Raw genomic sequence first — 21,549 nt, forward strand, 5'->3', positions numbered from 1 at the left:
TTGTATAACTTCAGAAGCGGTCCGTGAGTAAACGGGAACAAGTATCATACAAAGATAAAATGTCCATATGTTCTCAAGAAAGTTGTTAGGTTCAAGCTGTCAAAAACTTAAATAACGAATACACATAGATATTAATGAATATTAGACATAACATCGTAAGTCAGTGCTATTGGACGTTTTTATAAAAATAAATCAGGCACTACAACCTTTTTAAGCCTGGGCCTTCGATTTCTGTATACGCACTCGCGAGCCCTCTGGCACTGAGAGTGCCCATGGGCGTATCACTTAACATCAGGTGAGCCTGCCCGTTTGCCCCCTATTTTATAAAAAAATAAGTATGTGATCACCTTTCTGTGCCTGACAGACCTTAACTTCTTGGGTTTAAGAAAGGTTTCCTAAGCATGTTTGTCTTCACTATTCGAGCGAGTATTAAATGCGCACATAAAAAATCCATTGCTGGACAGATGGCATCGAACCTACGACCTCAAGGATGGGAGTAGCACGCTCAAGCCACTAGTCCAACGCTGCTCAGTCGTTCTATATTTGAATAAAAATAAAAGCGACATTGACAACATTCAATTTTTTTTTTCGCATGTCAGCCAGGAAATATTGTTCCAGAAAATTCCACTTGCGACTCAGTCCGCTTTTCTTACCTTATTTGATTAGATTATTTAAACATTTGTCATAGAAAACCTAGGTTCGGCAAGCAGTGATTTGTTTATGCGGACGTTACGGGACTTTAATGTTAAAAACGGATGCTGCTCCTATACCGTAGTTCCATGCGAACTGTAACAGTGTAAAGGTGATAGTCCAATCTAAGCAGGGCTATACGCAAAAAATATACCGTATTGTGATATATCAATGCATATTTATAATATGCTACTGTGATATTCTTAGTTAGAATATTCAAAATTTTCAAACCTTTTTGGCTTTTAGCAAGTCTCTATAATTTAATTAATAGAACGAGCATAAAAAAGTACAAAACTTACAAATATTTTGTAATATTGTGTAATCTATGAAGAAATATATATAAATATACTAGCAGGCCTGATATACATTGGCTTGAGTGATATTTCAAGCGATTAGGATATTATACAAAGCATGAAAGTACCGATTACAGCGCCATCTTCCGGGCTGATTTGGGAATTTCTACCATCCAGGGCGCCACTCAAATGCATAAAAAATCCAGCCGCTTATGAGAAGTTCAGTGAGATATATAACATACATGACATATAAATATATATATAAATTGCAAGATTTTAAAAGGACGGCAACGCACTTGTGAGCTGGAGGTATCACTTAACATCAGGTGAGCCTTCTGCCCATTTGCCTATTTCATTAAAAAAGTATGTGTGTGTTTATAAGTAAATGAAATATTATCGCTTAAAAGGATTGAAATATATCTTGTCTATGGATGTGAACCCTAAAACAATTAACTGTGTCACTTCCGGTTTTATCTATAACAACCTAACTGTACATGCGTGTTTTTCAATAATATCAATATATTCCTACAATAATTAATATTCTTTCTTTCTCAATTATGGAAAAAATCTTGGGTGGTAAGTGCTCAGTAGCTGAAGTCGATAAAACCGCCCTTAGCAACCGGAATCCGGACCGCGATCCAGGGTATGACGTCAATGTAGTGATTTGCCAGCACAGATTGTAGATATCGCTTCAAATTATCTAAAGGTTATATTTAAGGCGGGCGTTACTTAACACCTATATCAAATGTCATTCATATAATATCCACATCTACCATGGAGAGTGTTCAGAATAGTTGTTTGAACCCGCAAACTCAGTTTCATCATCGGACGTCGAGGCAAAATACAAAATTCCACCCGTATCACCTCGACGTCCGACGTTTCACAACTGAGCGTTTTCTAAGGCAGTTTTTGCCGCGCACCACCACTATGTGGAACCGGCTGCCCACTGAAGTATTTACGAACCAATTCGACTTAGGGTCCTTCAAGAAAAAAAGCGTACAAATTCTTAAAAGAAAGGCAACGCACTTGCGAGCCTTCTGGCAATGTGGGCGGTATCACTTAACATCAGGTGAGTCTCCTACCCGATTGCCTATTACATAGAAGAATAAAAACAAATCTTTCTCAAAGCAAGTGGGCTTTGTCTTGTCTTGTCTTGCTAGATTGGACGGACCAATGGAATACTTAGCCAGCGACTTCTCAGGCATCGCCAGTCAAAGTTATATACAAATGGTCACGTGAGAAGCGTAAGTCCTAGTCTATACGACTTTAAATTGCGTGTGATTACGTCTGTTGTATAATAATTTTGTCTAGTATCCTGTGAAGATTTATTTGAATATTTACGTATGGATGAAGACAACTTTGATAATAACACAGCAATTCATTTTATTTATAAAAAATAAGTATAAGTTCTAGTATACAGTGTTGGCCTAGTGGCTTAAGCATGCGATTCTCATCCCCAAGGTCGTAGGTTCGAGCCCCGGCTGTGCACTTCTATATGTGCGCATTTAACATTAGCTCGAACGGTGAAGGAAAACATTCTGAAATCTGTATGCCTTAGACGCAAAAATTCGACGAGGTTTCTTCAGCCTCCTCTGCCAGATGGCAGATTACCAATATGCTTTCAAAAAATGATCATGAATCAAATACAGTAATCGAAGGCCCACACCTTAATAGTTGTAATGCCTCTGATTTATTTTATATTTTATTGTATTAGTTCTAGTGTGAGTAAACTTTAGGACTATGGGTTCTATGCCACATCTTAGAACCTTTTAGTATTATTAACTCCACATTAATATTAAACACAAAAAAGGCCCAAAGTTAATTTGTATACATATTTATTATGATGTATTGACGTTCATAAGTGTAATGTTGTATCTATATCAATCAATATCTTGGTTGTGTTTTATAGAGTGGTAACCCCATATACCAAAAGATCACTCAAACTAAAATATTTAAATTTTTGTCAAGAGCTGTCATACCATTCTTTTCTAAGTTTTCCATGACGCAAACGTGTGAATTGAAAAACCTATTATAATAGTAGTGTATTGTCTTCATTATATCCAATGTGAGCAGTGTTGGCCTAATGGTTTCAACGCGCGACTTATCACTGATTGATCCCTGACTGTGCACCAATGGTTTTTCTGACTATGTGCGCTTTTAACACCGCTAGTATGATGAAGAAAAACATCATGAGGAAATCAAGGCAAGAGCCTTAGACGTAAAAAGTCGACGGTGTATGTCCGGTAAAGAAGGTTGATCATCTATTTGGCTATTAGATTGACAATTGATCGTGAAATAGATACATAAATCTAAAGACCAGACCTAGAAGATTGTAGCGCCACATATTTATTATTTACATGCAATAAGTTCTATAAACCATTTGCCCAAAAAGGCGGCTTAAAACAAGTGAATCTAATGACACAGTATACGACGCGCTTCCCGCAATTTCCTTACAAATTAGACCGCACATAACCGAACGACCCATTAACCGATAGCGTGCATCTCAATATTCCTTTCACGAACATCATACACCATTTGGCTAAAGGGCGGTTAGAAAACATTGCGGATAATTGGAGTTTAAGTCATAACACGGTTTTTAAACTAATTACGTAATATCGTGCATATTGTTCATAATTCTGGTCATTATTGGCCTAATATGTGAGAGTTTCGTTACTTATGAGATAACGAGACACGCTACTTTGTTAACGAATTTTCGTTAATGTAACCTGATCCTAATTTGTCCATAATCCATAGTTTTCATAAAATGTTGTCGCGTTAGTATCAAATTCAGGGTTTGACTCTTATTATGTTACATCTAGCATTAATCAGCTGTGAGGCGGCATGTACTATTAAAGAAAACAAAAAAAAGCATTTGAGATGTGGTGTTACCGTTGCATGCTTCGCATTAGCTGGATCCGATACTTCTTTTCGCAGCTTATATTGATAGGCAAAATTGAAGACAAGAGACGGAGATCACAACCGCTGAGGAGCTTTTTAGACTACCGCAAGATACACGGATTTAAGTTGTAGCAGAAAATTTTTAGCAATAAAGTGGCACCAGAAGAAGTAAGCAATAAATAAATAAAATAGAATGGAAAAAGTTGGAGGAGGCCTTCTACGGACAGGGGCCGCATCTTAGCGTAATAAGATTATATTTATATTCCTTTTTGTATGTCAATAAAATGGAGATAAATAAAGGCATATTATTATTAGGTAATAAGCAATACTAACAACTCTATTCCTTACTCGACTTGGAGACTGACTCTTTCGGTAGCAGATTAACCTAGAGTGAGTTAAGTCCCACGTGTACTGTAATTTGATGTGAAAAACCTATTACATCTCGGATATAAAAACTATCAAAATTCACGCAATACATTTTCTGCCTGAATACGTACCAGACCAACTCCATTCATTTGTAGAAGATTGATAATGTTTAGTAGCTTAATCGCATTATCTAGATGGATATACAAACCTGAAAAACTGAATTTAAATTATAACAATGACGCAAATTATACCTGAATCACGGGCGTACATACAGCTATATGTACAATTATTAAAGCCTAATTAAACAGATTAAGCATCTAATAGTTTATGAAAAAAATTACTTTAGTGATTATCTATATAGCATAATAAATATCGAATATACCAAACGCCTTAGCCACGGAGGCGGTAAAACTTGCCAACTAGCATTATTGTTTTATCAGTATGTAGGAGTCCAAAAGCAGACAGTATGTCTAGATTGCGCTTGCGCAGGTAGTCATGAATGGTCGTGGCGTCCCGCGGCTCGTGAGTTATGTGCGCCCCCGCGGCGCGCCCTGCCTTCACACCTCGGGCCGCGTGTGGTCTCTTGCTTTACGAGACGGCCTGGGCTGCTGAGCACGCGGTCCAGTTTATGCTGAAGAGACATAGTTTTAACTGGGCTGAAAAATAGTATAATTTTTAAAAGGATATATATATATACAGTGTAAAATCTTAAATGTTAAAATAAAATTTAGGAGAAAACTAAGCCAAGTTGATTGAGTTATATGTAATGTTTTCTTAATATTTTTCTAACACCGTAACAACCTTTGATTTTTTAGAAAGAAAACCCAACATTTTCTTACGAAAAATTCACATCTCACAGTCCGGACTAGATTATAATAAAAGACTGTCATCCCGGGGGTCGTAGGTTCGATCCCCGACCAATGGATTTTTCTATGTGCGCATTTAACATTCGTTCCAATAGTGAAGGAAAACATCGTGAGGAAACCGGTTTGTCTTAGACCCAAAAAATCAACTGCTTGCGTCAGGTACAGAAGGATGATCACCTACTTGCCTATTCGATTAACAAATTTTCATGAAACAGATACAGAGATATGAGATCCAGACCTAAAAAGGTTGTATCGCCATTGATTTTTTTTTTAGTTTATTTTATTTTTATATTGCATAACACCAACCATACCGGACCTAAATCTTCGTACTGCGTCCTGCTATTACAATATTGGTCGCATTACTGTATACTTGATATTGAAATTATTTTATTTCTCAGACTTATTACGACCTGCCCGATACACGGCCCCCGTTTTTATTAGACAGGAAGGAAATTCTAACGTTCAATATACTAGTTTTATTTATTTGAATGTCCAAGTATCGATCCGGTTTCTGTTCCACCGTTTTATAGTACACTAGTCGTATTATGTTACAGGATTTTATGTCATATAACTCAAAATATGACAGATAAGCAATCATTTGGATTTATTAAATGCATTAGAGGTAATGCATTAAAAACCAGCTCTATTTATACGTTGTAGGGATATTTTTGATTATTAAGTAGTTACAATGCAGCCTTTATATGGAAATCTAAACGTAGTTGCAGACTAATACTGAATCTTTACTGAAAATTGTGTAGTTACCATTATTTTTGGTTGTATATTCTTTTCATAGTAAAATTGAAAAAAAACATACAATGACAATTTACATGTTATCTATCGCGTATTGTTCAATCATCTACATGATGAGCACACCCCACACCATCACGTACATACCCTCACTTTCACCATCACACAACTCATCACAATTAGATGTTAATTAGTTGAACGTATTTAGTATTTTTTATTGATTTTTTCCATTCGAAAATATTTGAACCTTTTTTATAAATTATGTATTCTATCGTCGGCTATATCTTTTTTTAAATTTAATTTGTAGCCGTTGGATTAGGAAATAAATAAATTATCTATCAAGACGCTAATCTTTGCAAATGAAGATAGTAATAAATGCTGTATCAGTGATTGTATAGGTTCCTTTACGATTTAATTGTTCAAACAAAACACAGTCAAGGTTTGCGATTGGCGTGTCATGGAGTTTTACATAAAGTAACACACATTAACCAAATGACTTTAATTACTAAGCAATTAAAAAATATTTAACGTAAAAAATTTCACATTAATTTTTCCATTTTATACATTTTTAATGCATGCATCTTACTGAGTTGCGGTGAGGCAACGCGAAGCCGCCTTATTTATCACCAACCCAATGTCCAAGCGATTTATGCCCGCAGGAAATCACTGCTTTTATTTTACACGGATTTTTATTTGGCTCCGCTTTATTTGAGTACGGAAAACATTATAAATAACTGTTATACAATAACTTACCTTATAGATTATTTCAATATTCGTTTTTGCTAAAAACTAAAGTGTGTAGCAAATTGTCTCTTGAAAAACATTCTATAAGAAATCTTAAATGTTCTGGCACATTCATTTGTTTTAGAAGTGGTACGATCGTGATAGTATTACATAATAATATAAAAGGCTTATAGAGAATGACTAATATTAAAGAAGCCTTAATTATTTTCTAAATTATCTGTTTATTAAATAAATATATTTATTATTCACAAAATATATTGTACTCCAAAAACAAAGTCCAACAATCTCACCCCTTTGGATATCTTTAATTACTTCCTTGTTTGCCGGTTTTTGTATCTTTTGGTTTTTAATGATAGTAGCTACTAATAAAAGATTCCGTCCCCTTTTTCATTTAAAAACAAATTAGAATACTACAGTGAAACAGGTGCAGAAATCTCAGTATCCATGTGATCTCCATTTTTTTTGTATAGCAACTCATGTGGTAACCCTGATCGTACTATAGGTATGCAGCTGTACTGTGGATTGTGATGTATGCGCTTGCGCCGTCAAAGTGTGGGGGCGTCGAGTGCGTGCAATTTATTGAATGGCTACTTGTGTTCAATTATTTAGCATGTAGCTACTGACCAAGGCTTTTTTAATGTTGGATAGGATATTTTTTATACTTAAACACTTAAAAATCGTATTATGAGTGCATAATGTAAATAAAATCTAGAAACTTTTTTTTTAAACTAATAGCTATATACGCTTTTGGACAATATGAAAAATAAAGTGTTTAGGAGGTAATCTATATAAAACGAGACTATAAAAGCAGTATGAAGTAAAATAACTTGTAAATAATCATAAATCCTAATTAAACATATTGACTGTTACACGTCACGTCACGTGACACAAAACGGCGCCAGATTAGTCCAATGTTTGTTAATAATGTCTTCGCTGTCTAGTATAATACTAAATTGGAGTTTTATCGGAAACTGATTTATTTAAGAATAATGTATGCGTTTTTATGCAATATCAGAATGATAATTAACACAAAAACTTGTCAAAAAGTTATTTTCAGTATTTTTTACGTTTTATAAATGAACTCAAGGGCCCGTTATTGCAGAGAAGTAGGAAATATTACGAGCATATAAAATCGGTGACAGGCGACAGCAAGTAAAAGACAGTGAAAAACGCGAACAAGCCGAGCCAAGCAAGATTAAACCCCGTTCGTAGATTTCATTTGCAGATTTCATTCTCTTAGATTAAGTTGCAACTCGGGCCCGCACATTGTAAGCTTTTCATGAGAAATAACAAGTGTATGGCCAGGTTGCATAAAGCAGGTCCTCGTAGATCGCCACCTGATATTAAAAATTTCATGTAGGTACACTTTTTCTGCCAGATGAACTTTGGAGTATTCACTATAAAGGATTTTTTTTAATTTCAAATTTGTTGAAGTTATCTATAATTAGAGATGTCATAGGCCGAAGGAAAAGGTGACAGCTATAATCAAAATTTTTCTAATATTCTGTATGTTCACATACGTACGTACGTACGTAACGACTGCACAACTTACGAACTTACTTGTATGTACGAAAAATGATCAACCAATGAAACTTGTTGAAGTATGTGATTAGAGTTACAATTTAATTCTGCGTTAGCAATAAGAACATTCAACAAATAAAATGCAAAATTTGATGAAGCGTATGCAATCATTTAACACAGGTATACGTGTAAATAGTTTAATTCTTGATAAAACTTGGACAACTCAATGAACGACGCTAGTACAAGGTCTATGAACGAGATTAATTGGGGTGGTATCCTATAATATCTCGCTAATAACCACCAATATGTTACCGTGCCTGATAACACGTTCCACGTAAGCGCGGTAGGCTTAAGGTATCGTGTTAAGAGGCTTCTGTACCACAGATCCAATCTTGTTAAACAAATCGCGTTATGCTCAGTAGGTGCGATTGAGTTATTACATCTTCCTGTTGGGCTACTTGTTTTTGTAGGCGGTTGTTTTTATTAATTATACACCATAAATAATATTTTATGTAACGCGATACGTGTGCAATGGGTTTACGATAGGAAGGGATGTCATTGTATTCTTGTTCATTAGTCAACTGTATATCGATGGCTATTGTCTTTGTCGTATTTGATTGATTTGTGCGGTGGGTCATATCAATTCTTGCCTTGTACGTTGAATGTTAGTCTTCAAATTTTATAAGTAGTATAAGTAGCTAAAAAATGGAAGTCTTCGCAGCCTATGGACACATATTTTTGTAGTTGCCGGCTTTAAATTAATATATATGGTTTTTTTTAATTTACTTAAGTTGACAGCTGTAAGCGGACAGGAACTGAAAACTATTTAATTATATTTAAACATAACATAAAACAATTCGTTTTCAACTGTCATTGAAATGAAGACATTTAACACCAATATACTGAAAATTATTACCGCGTAAATTCTTTAAGTGAAAAATAAGACAACATTACTCGTGGTCTCATTAAGAAGCCCAGGACATGCCGCATTAAATTCCTTTAAATCTGTTGCGTCAGCCCGAAGCGTCCCACGTGTACCGCAAATAAGTCCCAAGTTGTCATTACGGTCCATTACCGATGCTAATACTGCACGGTGGTGCACGACATGACGAAATCATTTCATAAAATTGCTCGCGTTTAAATAAGCGCGCGCATTTTTTTCATGTTAGTGTTGTGTTACCTACTCTGTGATACTTTCATAAATATTATCTGTGTTTTAAATTTTGTTGACTATTATAGTATTGGGAATAACAATTAAATATTTAATGTCTTAAATTAATTAAGTGTCTTAAAAGATTTAAATAGGTACGTCAAAACTGTTTACGACAACATCGTTTATAATATGACCGATATTGACCAAAATCATCAACATCATCGGCTGTTACGACTATCGGTTTTTACAACCAAATATGAGTAGTTCCTTCGATGTCGTGTTAACAGATTTTGACTGTAATATCTTGGGTGAGTCAAGGACTACCAAAATGGATGGATTTTGAAACAATAAATTTGCGAGAAAAATTCACTTCATAATATTCATCCTTAATTACTTTTACATATAAAAACTATAATGTTAGCTTTGAATATTTTAAAATACATCTACTCACAACGTCGCTATCATTTCTCAATCTCATTATTGTATCATTTAAACTTATAATATATTTAAGATATGTATGTTCGGTACCCCAAATGACCCCGAAACCGCACTCCTACCCCATAGAGAGGACACCCTCTATAGTGATGGATAGTATTGATTAGGCACGTCACATTAAAACGGTTTTGGGTCGGAAATCGCGACGTCCGTCGAACACATGTCGATTTCAATCAGTCGATTAATGTTCGCCGCGGGTTCCTTTGATAGATATATCGTTCCTAACGTAATTACTTTAAATAATTAAAATTTGAATATTTGATGTTGTACTCTAAGGCTGCCTTTGGCCAAAATTATTTGCATATTTTCAATGATATTTTTGTTGTCTTTATATATTTTTATGACTGACGTCTTGATTCTTGGGTTTAAAGAGATATTAACAGCTGCGATTTAGTGTTAAGTACTCGACGCACGCGTTAAAGCACAACTGGACTTGACCACACGACCTCAAACTTAATAATACTAAAAGGCCTATTACGTATTTTAAGACATTGTTTATATTCGTTCAAGAAATACTTTATATATGAGATATTTAAATTACAGTTGTTGTCTATAAGAACAATAATATGAAAATAAACCAAATATCTATAACTTGACGAAAGGTGTGTATCTATAAAAAAATTTAAAGATGTTAAATAGGACTTACGAATTAAATAATCTCATTATTTTAATAATATAAGTTATAATTTAAAAAAAGATTGAATTGAAAAATATTCGAATTGTAAAAGAGCCTTTAAAGATCACAATATAAATCTAAATTTAACATATTCGTTTCTGTCATTTCAGATTCTGCTCCGAATCATTCAGTGAAGATCACAAAATGGAGAAGTGAACGCCAAACGATGTTCAGCCACAAAATAATGTATTATGTGCTAATAATTGTCCCTTTATTGATATGTATTATATAGCATATAATATCAAATAATGTAAAATGCCGTGAAATTGATTTGGTTTTATATATAGCTTAGGAACTTCGTTAAAATTGTAAAGCTATCATAGTACCTATATAATGTAGCCAACATACATATGTCATTGCTGTCACACGAATGCTGGAAGCAGAATGAAAGATGAAAAAAAACTTATTCTCAAATATGTTAATCAAATTAACAATCATATTATTTCTATTCCAAAATTCCATATCCTTAATTATGAACAGTATTTCTATTTGTCTTGGACATCCACAATCATGTCGGCTGCAAAATGATTTTGACATTTTGTTAAGGTTTCTCACACATATACTAGCGATATTTCCAATGTTCCTAAATAGTATAGTGTTAGTAAATGTTATGTAGTAATAGTGATAATTATATGTAGCGCGAATTTAAAAACTCTTGGTGCTGTATTACGTAGTCTCAACAGGAATCTTTGTTTGTCTATAGTCTTTGTTTTATAGTCGATTATTACACATTTAATGACGACTAACTTGTATGCACAGTCTGTAACCACGTTTATTAGATATATCGAACATTCCAAATGATTCTGTCCAACTTTAGTCTTATTTTGGCTTCACTAATTGAATAATGGACAAACATTTGTAAACGTATAAAACTTATTTATTACGAGGAAATAGAGAAATTAATAATTGAGGGATTACATGATCAAACCGAATCAATTTCAAAGGGCAATAGTGCCAAAGAATAAATAATAAAGAGTATATTTGATTTAAAAAAGTCTTTTATTTTTTTCCAAATGATAAAACACGTTTTTTTATGAAATTAGCCCGAGTGTCGAAATATATAGCTCGCTATCCGTTTTTTTTTATGAAATAGGGATATTAAACATAATTTACTGAACAGAATTTTAATGTAATTAATGTTACTAGGGAGTGACATACATAAACCATTTGAGTATAATACATAGGAATTTGATGCAAAATATAATATTATTTATTTAAAATAGTAAATAGTACTTACTTTTTCTTACTAATAACTATATAAGTTATATAATATTAGTGAAGTAACAATTCGATTAAGTTTTTAGTTTCGCTTTGTCTCGTAAAACGACGCAATGTCACACTTAAAATTGTCTCGTCACGCAAACGCCATTTGTCAAATAATTGAACATAAATTATAAACTTCAGAAAAAAATCATAAGTAATGTCTATGATTTACGTGAATATATTAAATACATTATGTAATATTGTTTTATCAGATTACGATGCGTATGATAAAATTTTATTGTAGAAAACTTCGAAGTTTCAGCATGTTTCACGAAATCAATGTCAATTTAAATTATACTAAAATTTAATGTAAACGATTCTTTAATTCACTAAAGGTTCAATATTTTGAATAACAATTTTTTTGTATATTAATATACCATAATGATGTATATTTTATGGTCTAAAATTTAACTATATTTTATCAGAATAACTCTATGAGATTAATATTTTAAGGGGACGTATATACTTACATGCTTATTAAGCGACACATTTTATATATGTAATAAACCTAATTTATGAAAAGATTATAATTAGAGAAGCCAGCATATGTGGCACATTTAAAAAGATCGCTTTATTGAATGACTAATTAAGTATACTTAACATTTAAAAACTAGATATTAAAATTTAATGATGTATATATTTATAGCACCATTTACATTACAGGCCTACTATTAATACATTTTTAAGGAGGTCGTGAAAAGAGAAATGTACTCTAAACAAGTATAAAACGTCAGTTGGTTGGTAAATTCGTTTGCGTGGAACTCGTGTTGGTAGTCGACATATGCTCATGACCGCTGTCAGGTGGCTTCGAGGGCATCTGTCAATATTTTCAAATAAATGAAGAACTGACGTCTTGACACCCAACGGAGCTCCCTGGGGTCAAATCAACTTGAACTGGGCAATCTTCTTATACCTTTGGCAGTTTAAATTGACCTCTTTCATATTAATATTTTAAATATGCCATAATTTTGACGTCCTTCTCTGCTTTAGACCGTTATCATCCTAAGATAAAGCCACCCTATATTATAATTAAATAGATTTTTCTTATAGCACTCATAATTGAAAATAACTTACCTCAAAATGACCAACCTATCGTTCCCCGCGTTACAGGTAATTTAATTATTCTACATTGTAAAAACCAAAAATTAAGTAATGTTAATATAATACATTATGATAAATTACTACCTATTTAAACTAGTCCTATGCAGAAGAAGCCGTAGCCCGCCCACTGGAACTTAGGCTAATGTAAAAGCGACAAGATCTGGTACTTATCGATTTTAAGAAAGAAAATATGATAAGAAAATTCCTTCATCTATAGAAAACGAAATAAAATTATGGTTATAACATACAGATCTATTCGTCCAAATAAAGTTTTAAAACACTAATTTATCTGTCAACGAAGCCATAAGATATTTTCTAACTTTCACGGAAGTGTCCAAGATAACTATGTTCCGTGTATTCAATTGTCGCGAATTCATTTCACAAACTCATCTTCGCGTTGGGACGGCGCGACACACCACAGATTACATTCTAAGTATCTATGGAAGTGACTAGTTTCACGTAGAGAATATAATAGATAATTTATTTAATATTATTTTAGCTGTCGCTATTTAAAGTCTACCGTGCGCAGCCATTACAACTGGCATGTTAAATGTAACTAGCCATAATATAATAATGAAATTAGTAATTATTTTTTACAGCAAAAACTCCTTGCTGCTTTTCGTTTTAGTAAATCTATCACCCAATTGTCAGGCAAAGCGTGTCCATTCTAGATTCATCTGTTCAATGTGCGGCGGCGACGTGCGCCCGGAAGCGTCACGGCCGCGTGAAGACCGGAAATGGCCAGGATGACCGGATCCTATCTCCGCTTGCCTACCTGCCGCCATGTTGTAACGTCACTCACGCTCCTACTCACAGATCGCTGATAGATTTCGGCATCACACAGAACAATAGCACGTATTACCTTACTATTATATGAGGACGTTCCAAACTAATGTCAGTATTACGGTTTATCATTAATTGACAGGTAAACGTGAAACCCGGTGATCGAGATATCTTAAAGATGTGATATCCATCAATCATATCTCTTGACGTGTGTAATGTCACTCCTACTATGTTACACACAAAAAGGGTCATGTAAAAGAAACAAAGCTTTTGGGTTGTCAATATATATATACAATACAATAATACTTGCACAAAGTATGATAGCGAAGCAATCAAACCAGCTTTCTATAAACCTTTAAGAATATAATTGTACGCCATGATGCGCTTTAAGAAATCACTCAGTTCTTTCTATTGAATGAATGCGGGCGTAAGAAGCTTATATTTTCCAGGTAAAAGTCCAAGATTTTTAAAAATTCCCTAAGCTAGGCTCCATTCCGAGACGGTTTGGAGGCATCTACCAGTTATCATTGCGAGAGTATATAATTGTTGGCAATTTTATGTCTCCATTCAACCCATGAATAGCAACCATTAGGCGGAGCACTCACCGCGCCCTCCTCAGCTAATAAGTGCATTTCGCTTTACAGGACTCCTCAGTGGCATTTACCCACGTAGTTTTTAAAAATGCCCGGAGAAACCATTCCGCGAAAGCTAAATTGTTATACGGATTGTTTAATTGACGCCATTAAGCTATTTTGTCGCTTGAGTAATTAATAAAGTGACGGTGCGCACTGTAATGGCACATAGTTAGGTATTTTTCAATTACAATCTTAGTAGGTGGCAAGAGTGAGTTTTCATTTCTAATTCTGTGCCGAAATTCCATTTTCTATTCCTTTACCATAAATGAAATGTTAGTTTTGTGTAATAAATTGGCACTATTTTTGTGTACTGTACTGTATACTAATGTATAGTTAAAATACAACTGTAAAAGTACGTAGGTTTTAACTAATATAAGTAACATTCACTCGCGGAATTATATCTTTAAATTTTTGTATGTATTGCAATACAGCAATAAATAAACCCCTTTCCGTCTCCTAGCTTCTTCAGTGTGAAAATTTGTAATTAATATTTCGTATGAAAGACAGGGCAATGTTGAACTCGGCTTAGACATCGTGAGGAAACCTCGGCGTGTGTCGGGCACACGTAGCCTTCGACTATTAGAAAAAAATATCACGAAACCGATCTGTCCCATACAGACATAAAAGCCACTACTGTTTTGAAACATATAAATACATAATTAATTATTTCAACCATAATCAAATAAAACTACATACTACTGTATTAAAATTCGTACGAAATATATTAAGCGTACTATTCTTAAGTACATTACGCAATCATTAACTAGTTTAATTCGCCATTCATCATAGACATCTAGGACTAAGTTACATAGTACCTACGGTAAAATAATTCCTTATTACACTCCCACCAAACGGTTGTGGCTTTCTGTCTTTTCTCACTCGTACACCAGCTGCCGTGGCCATACCAACCTTAATATTTACCGTATCAATAATTACAGTAATCAGACCCGCTATTCTGTAACGATGTTTATCCCCTTCTTTTTTATATACGGGTCCTTTAGGTAGTCCTTGTGGTTAATCATCTATGCATCATATATAGTTCCTTTAATGAATTGAGCAGCTTTATAAAAGTTACGGCTGAACACTGAGTCTTCATTTAACATATCCCTTTTGCATCTCCTCACCTCTGTGCGTCCGATTAGTCTTTACTTAATGCATTAAATAACCGTTAACGCTTAATTAACGTCTCTGAAGATGGCTGTAAGATATTTAGTAATATGTATGTCAAAAAACAATACACTAATACAAAAACGGTCTACAAATAAATAATATAGACTAATAGTTTTAGTCTATTTTTATTTCAGGTCAATGAGTAAAAAACAAGTACTTCGAAATTTCTATTCTATTTAACACAATAATTAAAAATAATAAGCCTTACAAATTGTTATGTTGCATTCTTTAATTGGCCGCTTACTCAAAATGGAGCGTTTTAATGATATTTTTCATGAATTCAATAGGCGTTATATAACAATAGCAACAACAAAGTAAGTCACGATTCCCGCGGGCGCCCACCTGTGCCCCCGAAAATGTTATATTATTCTTTAATTTAACTCATTACAGCAACACGACAGGATCGTGCACCGAGCGGCTACTTTGAAGACATCGAAAATTTGTGATTCCAGTAAGGTTTTGAATGAAATTTTATTATCTGTTCACTGATATTACGTAAAGGCAATTTGGAGAACGAGTCCTTTTTTGGGTACTTAAAGAGAGCCAGAACGAAAATTAATTTCCAGTGCACACTACCAAGGCTACCAGAAAGAGCTCCTATCGAAATTTACACATAAGTTTACATGCGTGTGTGATTTTAAAGAGTAGGCGAGGTCTACTGACTTTGAGTTTCTATTTTCTAGGATCACATAATAATTATTAGTTTATTTATTAAGGACTTCGTTGCAAACAGTTAAAAAAATAATTATATGGCTTAATCTTATGAAGTAGGATCTTTGTCAAAATCTAAACGTTTGCATTAATTTATAGTTAATTTTATTTATCTTAATGGATGTGTATTTCATTACAAAAAAAATATTTTTTATTCTACCCAAATGAGGCTACAGCCTACAAAAGAGTGACGCAGTCAGGTACATTAATTTCCTCGTGCAAGTTCTCGTGCTCGTGAGTATTCTGTCTCAGTTCTATTTCCTCCAGTTTCACTACCTCACTTCGCACCAGCATTACAACGTAACTTTGTAGACCTGAAATCGAGTTAATTATTATTACGAACGAACAAACAAAACAAACGCTAAGTTATTTTAAAAATGAGTTTATTTGAAGAAAAAAAATTAACTTGAAGACTCCGTTTGAAGACGAATTCGATTCCCATAAACAAAAGACGCCTGTCGGAATGATTTACCTGTTGATTTTTTTCTCATAATTTAGTTTTTTCATAATTAACGTTAATATAGTGTTAACGTTAGTATAATACTCTTAAAATACATTATTTTTAAAAAAACTTTGTTCTGTGATATCATTATTAAAATCTAGTTTATTGTATTTATGGTTAAGATACCTATCGCCAAGAAGGATATTGTAGAGTCGACGTACATCCGGCGGGAAAGCAGGAAGAACGTAGGTACCAGCGCAGTCAGCGATGTCGCCACAGCGTAGTAATTGTAAAGACGTAGCATGGATATGTCTTTCTGTAATAGATATTGTATAATCTAGATTTCAGAATATCTATTAATATATATTGGCACTTGAGACTAAAGTGGTAAAATCGTGGTTATTAAGGATGTATGATAGGAATTAACTTTTTTTTTAATAAACTTTAACGTAAATTTTAACCTTATGTTAACAAATATATTGGAAAGTAACTTCACTTTATCCGATGTACTCTGTGGTTTATGTACCTTTGGCGCCAATCTTCCGAGTTTCTATGGTTTCCGTAAAATAAGTAATGATGATCATTTTGTGTAAAAAGTGAACGTCCAGGAGCATGTTTGATCTCAAGAACCTAATAATATATATATATATATATATATATATTTTATTATTTGGAACGACAACCCGTAATGGCAATTACAGCTATTATTAGGTGTAAATAATAAATGTTGGAGAAAACATTGTTTGTCAGGAATTTAAAAAAAATGTAACAATCGTGGTATCTTAAGTTCAAATAGTTTTAAGTAACATTAATGAGGTTGAGTTTCGTGAACTATTAAAAGCTTACGTCTACCTACCTCTATTTTTTTCGCAGTCGGCTGTAATACTTTGGCAAACTCATGGTAGAATTACTGATTAAAGTCTATTATTATAATATACAAATAAAAAGAAATATTTATCCATAAGAACATCAACTGATTATCATATACCTGATAAGCGGCAACAAAAAGGAGAATATTAAGTATGAGTCCCATGCCAAGAATACTGTATAATATCGTAGAGGTCAGGACCTCGACTGCAGAGTCACGTGTTATCGAAGTCTTTTGCAGCTCGGTACTGATAACAAGACACGTCACGGCAGCCGCTAAAAATACCTGAGTAACGAGATATGGACACATGAATTGTTAATTTATTATCATTTACATCTATATTCGGCAAGGATGTTTGCAACATAAAGAAAGTAGAGTTTTGTTCTCTGAATCAAGCACGAATAACCAAACAATTCTTCATTTTTCTATAAAATAAATCTCGTAAATCAATAGCATTTTCGTTATTTCTAAGTAAGTTGGTAAGTAAATACTACACAAAAATGTTGTGTAAAAATTGTTGTAAAGAAAACTACTTAAGAATTAAAATACGGATAAAAATTATCACGTCTGTAAATAAGTTAATTTATGACTACGCTAACGAAACAAATAGATACGAAAAACCATTAAAATCAACCACAATTAAACATACGTATGAGTAAAATAGAGAAAATTTTATTAACTAAATACTTACAACATTTAAATATGCAAAAATTATAATTCCCGGACGCAAAGGAATGCAAAAACAACACCTGTTAACATCTGGAACTTTCATTTTGAAGAATATTGGAATTATACACTAGCTATCTTATAGTATAAAGAGTTGACAATGATTATGTTTACGCAATTAAGTTATTAAATAAAACCCCAACTAACTAACTATATGAAAACTAGTTGATTATAGAAAATTCATCGTTCTGGTATCGTAATAAGTGCCATATTTGTATATACAATATAAAATTACTTGTGTATCGTAAATATTCACCCCTCACAACATTAAACAAAAATATAATAAACTTTAAGTTCATCGACATATCAAGTGCATTGCGAAGTCTTGCAAATCTTATTACACACACAAATTAACTTAAGTATTATATTTTATGTATATATAGTCTTTTGAGAATATCGTTTTTGGTACATTATGGCAAGCCATGCAAATCATATTCTAAATAATAATAACTATAAATGCAACAATAAGTTTCTTTGGAAGACTTTCTTATGTTAGGAATTAGGCTATTAATATAGTAGTGAATTCTTAGCTTCTATAAAGAAGAAAAAATATGCCAAGGTGAACCTATTATTATTCAAAAATATAAAATGTCATAATTATTTACAATTGACTAGACAAATTCTATTACATACTAGCACTTTGATATTATACTTTGAAATATATGATAGGAAAAGTTAAACACAAGTTGATTTTTTTTAAACTTCGAGTAAAATATATCCAAAGAAAGTCGCCAAGGATGAATAATTTCTTCTAATTCGATAATCACAATTTGTTTATTAGTGTTATTGTATAATTGAGCCACCCAAAGCCGACCCTCAACAGACTTGCAATTATCCCTTTATTTATTTATTTTTCGTTCAATTACCAACAGTTCCCGCCAAAGTTAACTCGATTAGCCGTCCGCGTTGAGTTTACAACATCAACATATAGCTGACGAGGTAAGTTATTCAGTGTTAATTTATGTCCTTAAAAACAATTATTTACGGGTTTCACAAAATAAAAATAGCCGAAAAAGCTAAATGAAATAAATTAGTTTAAGAATGCATAAAAAATATCTAGTTTGCTCTAATATACTTTTACTATAATAGTTTATTCTAATATACTTTCGGTTAAAAAGCAATGAATTTAAAAAGCGCCTAGTACAAACTCATAGCAATACTCAAATGACGGTGCTCCAAAAACAAAAATCTGTTAATTAGAAGCTACCTAACGTTTTTTACAATTCAAGACGTACAGGTGCAATGCCTAGAAACTTTTGTGAATCTTTAAAATTTATACGTATAAAAAGATTTCACATGATCACCCTGCCAATTTCCTAGTAACTAGTTTTTAATTACTAAAACTTTACTTCAGTAAAACGAGTGCTAAGAAATACTTCTAAGGGTCCAATAGTGTTAGATATGGTTACCATATTACTAATGTACACAGCTTATATTTAATATTTAAATGTAAGCCGTGTCGCCTAACTAATAACTATGATCTTATATACTCTGTAAAGAATCAACAATCTCTACCAAAGTACTCTTTCTCTATGGCAAGTTGTGCTCGAATTCTTCAATTTTAATAATTCTTACGTGATTCTAGTACGTTTTGTGTAATAAAACTAAAAATATATTTAAGTTCATATATTAATAAATACATACTAGAGGGATATATTAATTAAGGCTGTTAAGGTAATTTCAGACTAATTATTTTAAGAAATTATGTACAATGTCGATTTCATGTATGTTTGAGGTTATTTTGTGATAACTATTAAACATTTTATAATGCAAAAAGTAAACTCGAAGGTAAAAATATAGTATTTTTATAAATTGAGATAAATTATTTTCTGCAGATGGCCCAACTTTTCAATCGCATTGGCCAACTCGGATTGGGAGTAGCTCTGGTTGGAGGAGTAGTGAATTCAGCATTATACAATGGTATGTAATACATGGTGTATATATATATATATATATATATATATTAATGGTCTTTTATGGAGTCTTATATGAATGCTATGAAATGAATTACGCATTTTTTTCCAGTTGATGGTGGCCACAGAGCAGTAATATTTGACAGATTTGCTGGTGTTAAAAACTTAGTAGTTGGTGAAGGAACTCACTTCTTCATCCCTTGGGTTCAAAGACCGATTGTTTTCGATATTAGGTCTAGACCTCGTAATGTCCCAACTGTTACTGGAAGTAAAGGTATGTTTATACTTTATTATTTAGAGGGCCACAATTTTGGAAAAGACATCATTTAAATAATGCAATACATTTTGATTTAAATATATGTATAATACAAATGTATTGCATTATTTAAATATCATATAAAGATTTCTTACTTTATCTCAAGAGTGATAATAATTTGTGATATATTATGTGAATATGTTCTAAGGGCATAATGGACAACCATGGTTTTTAAGATAATTATTTTGAATAATTTTATTATTTCAGATCTTCAAAATGTCAACATCACCCTTCGTATTTTATTCAGGCCAATACCAGATCAGCTTCCAAAGATCTACACAATTCTTGGTATTGATTATGATGAAAGAGTACTACCATCTATAACAGCTGAAGTTTTAAAGGCTGTTGTAGCCCAGTTTGATGCAGGCGAACTAATTACACAAAGAGAGGTAAATTTTACTTGTTATATATACAATAGCCCTACCATAATCTGTACTCTCCATTTAGTGTTCACCTGGATGCAATTATTTGGAAATTTTAATTTCCTGCAAAGTCCATAATTATATACACAAAATACATGTAACAATGTACTTTCATTTCATTTTAAGTTTATCATTACAGATTGTGTCTCAAAAAGTGAGTGAAAGTTTAACAGAAAGAGCAGCACAGTTTGGTTTGATTCTTGATGATATTTCTATTACCCATTTGACATTTGGCAAAGAGTTTACACAGGCTGTTGAGTTGAAACAAGTTGCGCAGCAAGAAGCTGAAAAGGCTAGATTCTTAGTAGAAAAGGCTGAACAACAAAAGAAAGCAGCCATTATAGCAGCAGAGGGAGATGCTCAAGCTGCTGTGTTACTTGCTAAATCATTTGGATCTGCTGGTGAAGGTCTTGTAGAACTTAGACGTATTGAAGCAGCAGAAGACATTGCATACCAACTATCCAAATCACGCAACGTTACGTACTTACCTCAAGGACAAAATGTACTCCTAAACCTGCCAACACAAAACTAAAAAGTATTTTTGTTGAACTTGTACAACAGTGTGGTTAGTGCAAAGCAGTTGCATTTGTATTTACGTTAAGAAAACTGCATTTTGGAGGTGTTATGGTTCCATCAATAGACTAGTTTACATAGCTTTACAAAAATTATAATTACGCAATTAAATATTTGTTGTTGAACTTATTTACAATTTTCCTACTACAGCCAGGATATCTAATTATATCGAATAAA

The 21,549-nt window shown here is 33.0% G+C and overlaps 1 protein-coding gene and 1 long non-coding RNA gene across 2 annotated transcripts in view; both read left to right on the top strand.

Annotated features, from left to right (window-relative positions):
* The window catches only part of LOC123709114, a 263,551-nt gene extending 252,150 nt beyond the window's left edge, over positions 1 to 11,401 (top strand). Inside the window, exon 4 of the long non-coding RNA XR_006753681.1 lies at positions 10,560 to 11,401. This is a non-coding gene — a long non-coding RNA (uncharacterized LOC123709114). The remainder of the gene's footprint in view (positions 1 to 10,559) is intronic.
* Positions 11,402 to 19,666: 8,265 nt separating this feature from the next.
* On the top strand, positions 19,667 to 21,501 carry LOC123708694 (protein l(2)37Cc). The gene is made up of 5 exons (XM_045659524.1): positions 19,667 to 19,822; positions 19,984 to 20,068; positions 20,174 to 20,335; positions 20,585 to 20,766; positions 20,939 to 21,501. The coding sequence occupies exons 2-5, from the start codon at positions 19,984 to 19,986 to the stop codon at positions 21,329 to 21,331; spliced, it is 822 nt and encodes a 273-aa protein (XP_045515480.1). The 5' UTR covers positions 19,667 to 19,822; the 3' UTR covers positions 21,332 to 21,501.
* The last annotated feature ends 48 nt before the right edge of the window (positions 21,502 to 21,549 follow it).

The sequence above is a fragment of the Pieris brassicae genome, chromosome 4, assembly GCF_905147105.1.
Source record: "Pieris brassicae chromosome 4, ilPieBrab1.1, whole genome shotgun sequence".
Lineage (NCBI taxonomy): Eukaryota > Metazoa > Arthropoda > Insecta > Lepidoptera > Pieridae > Pieris > Pieris brassicae.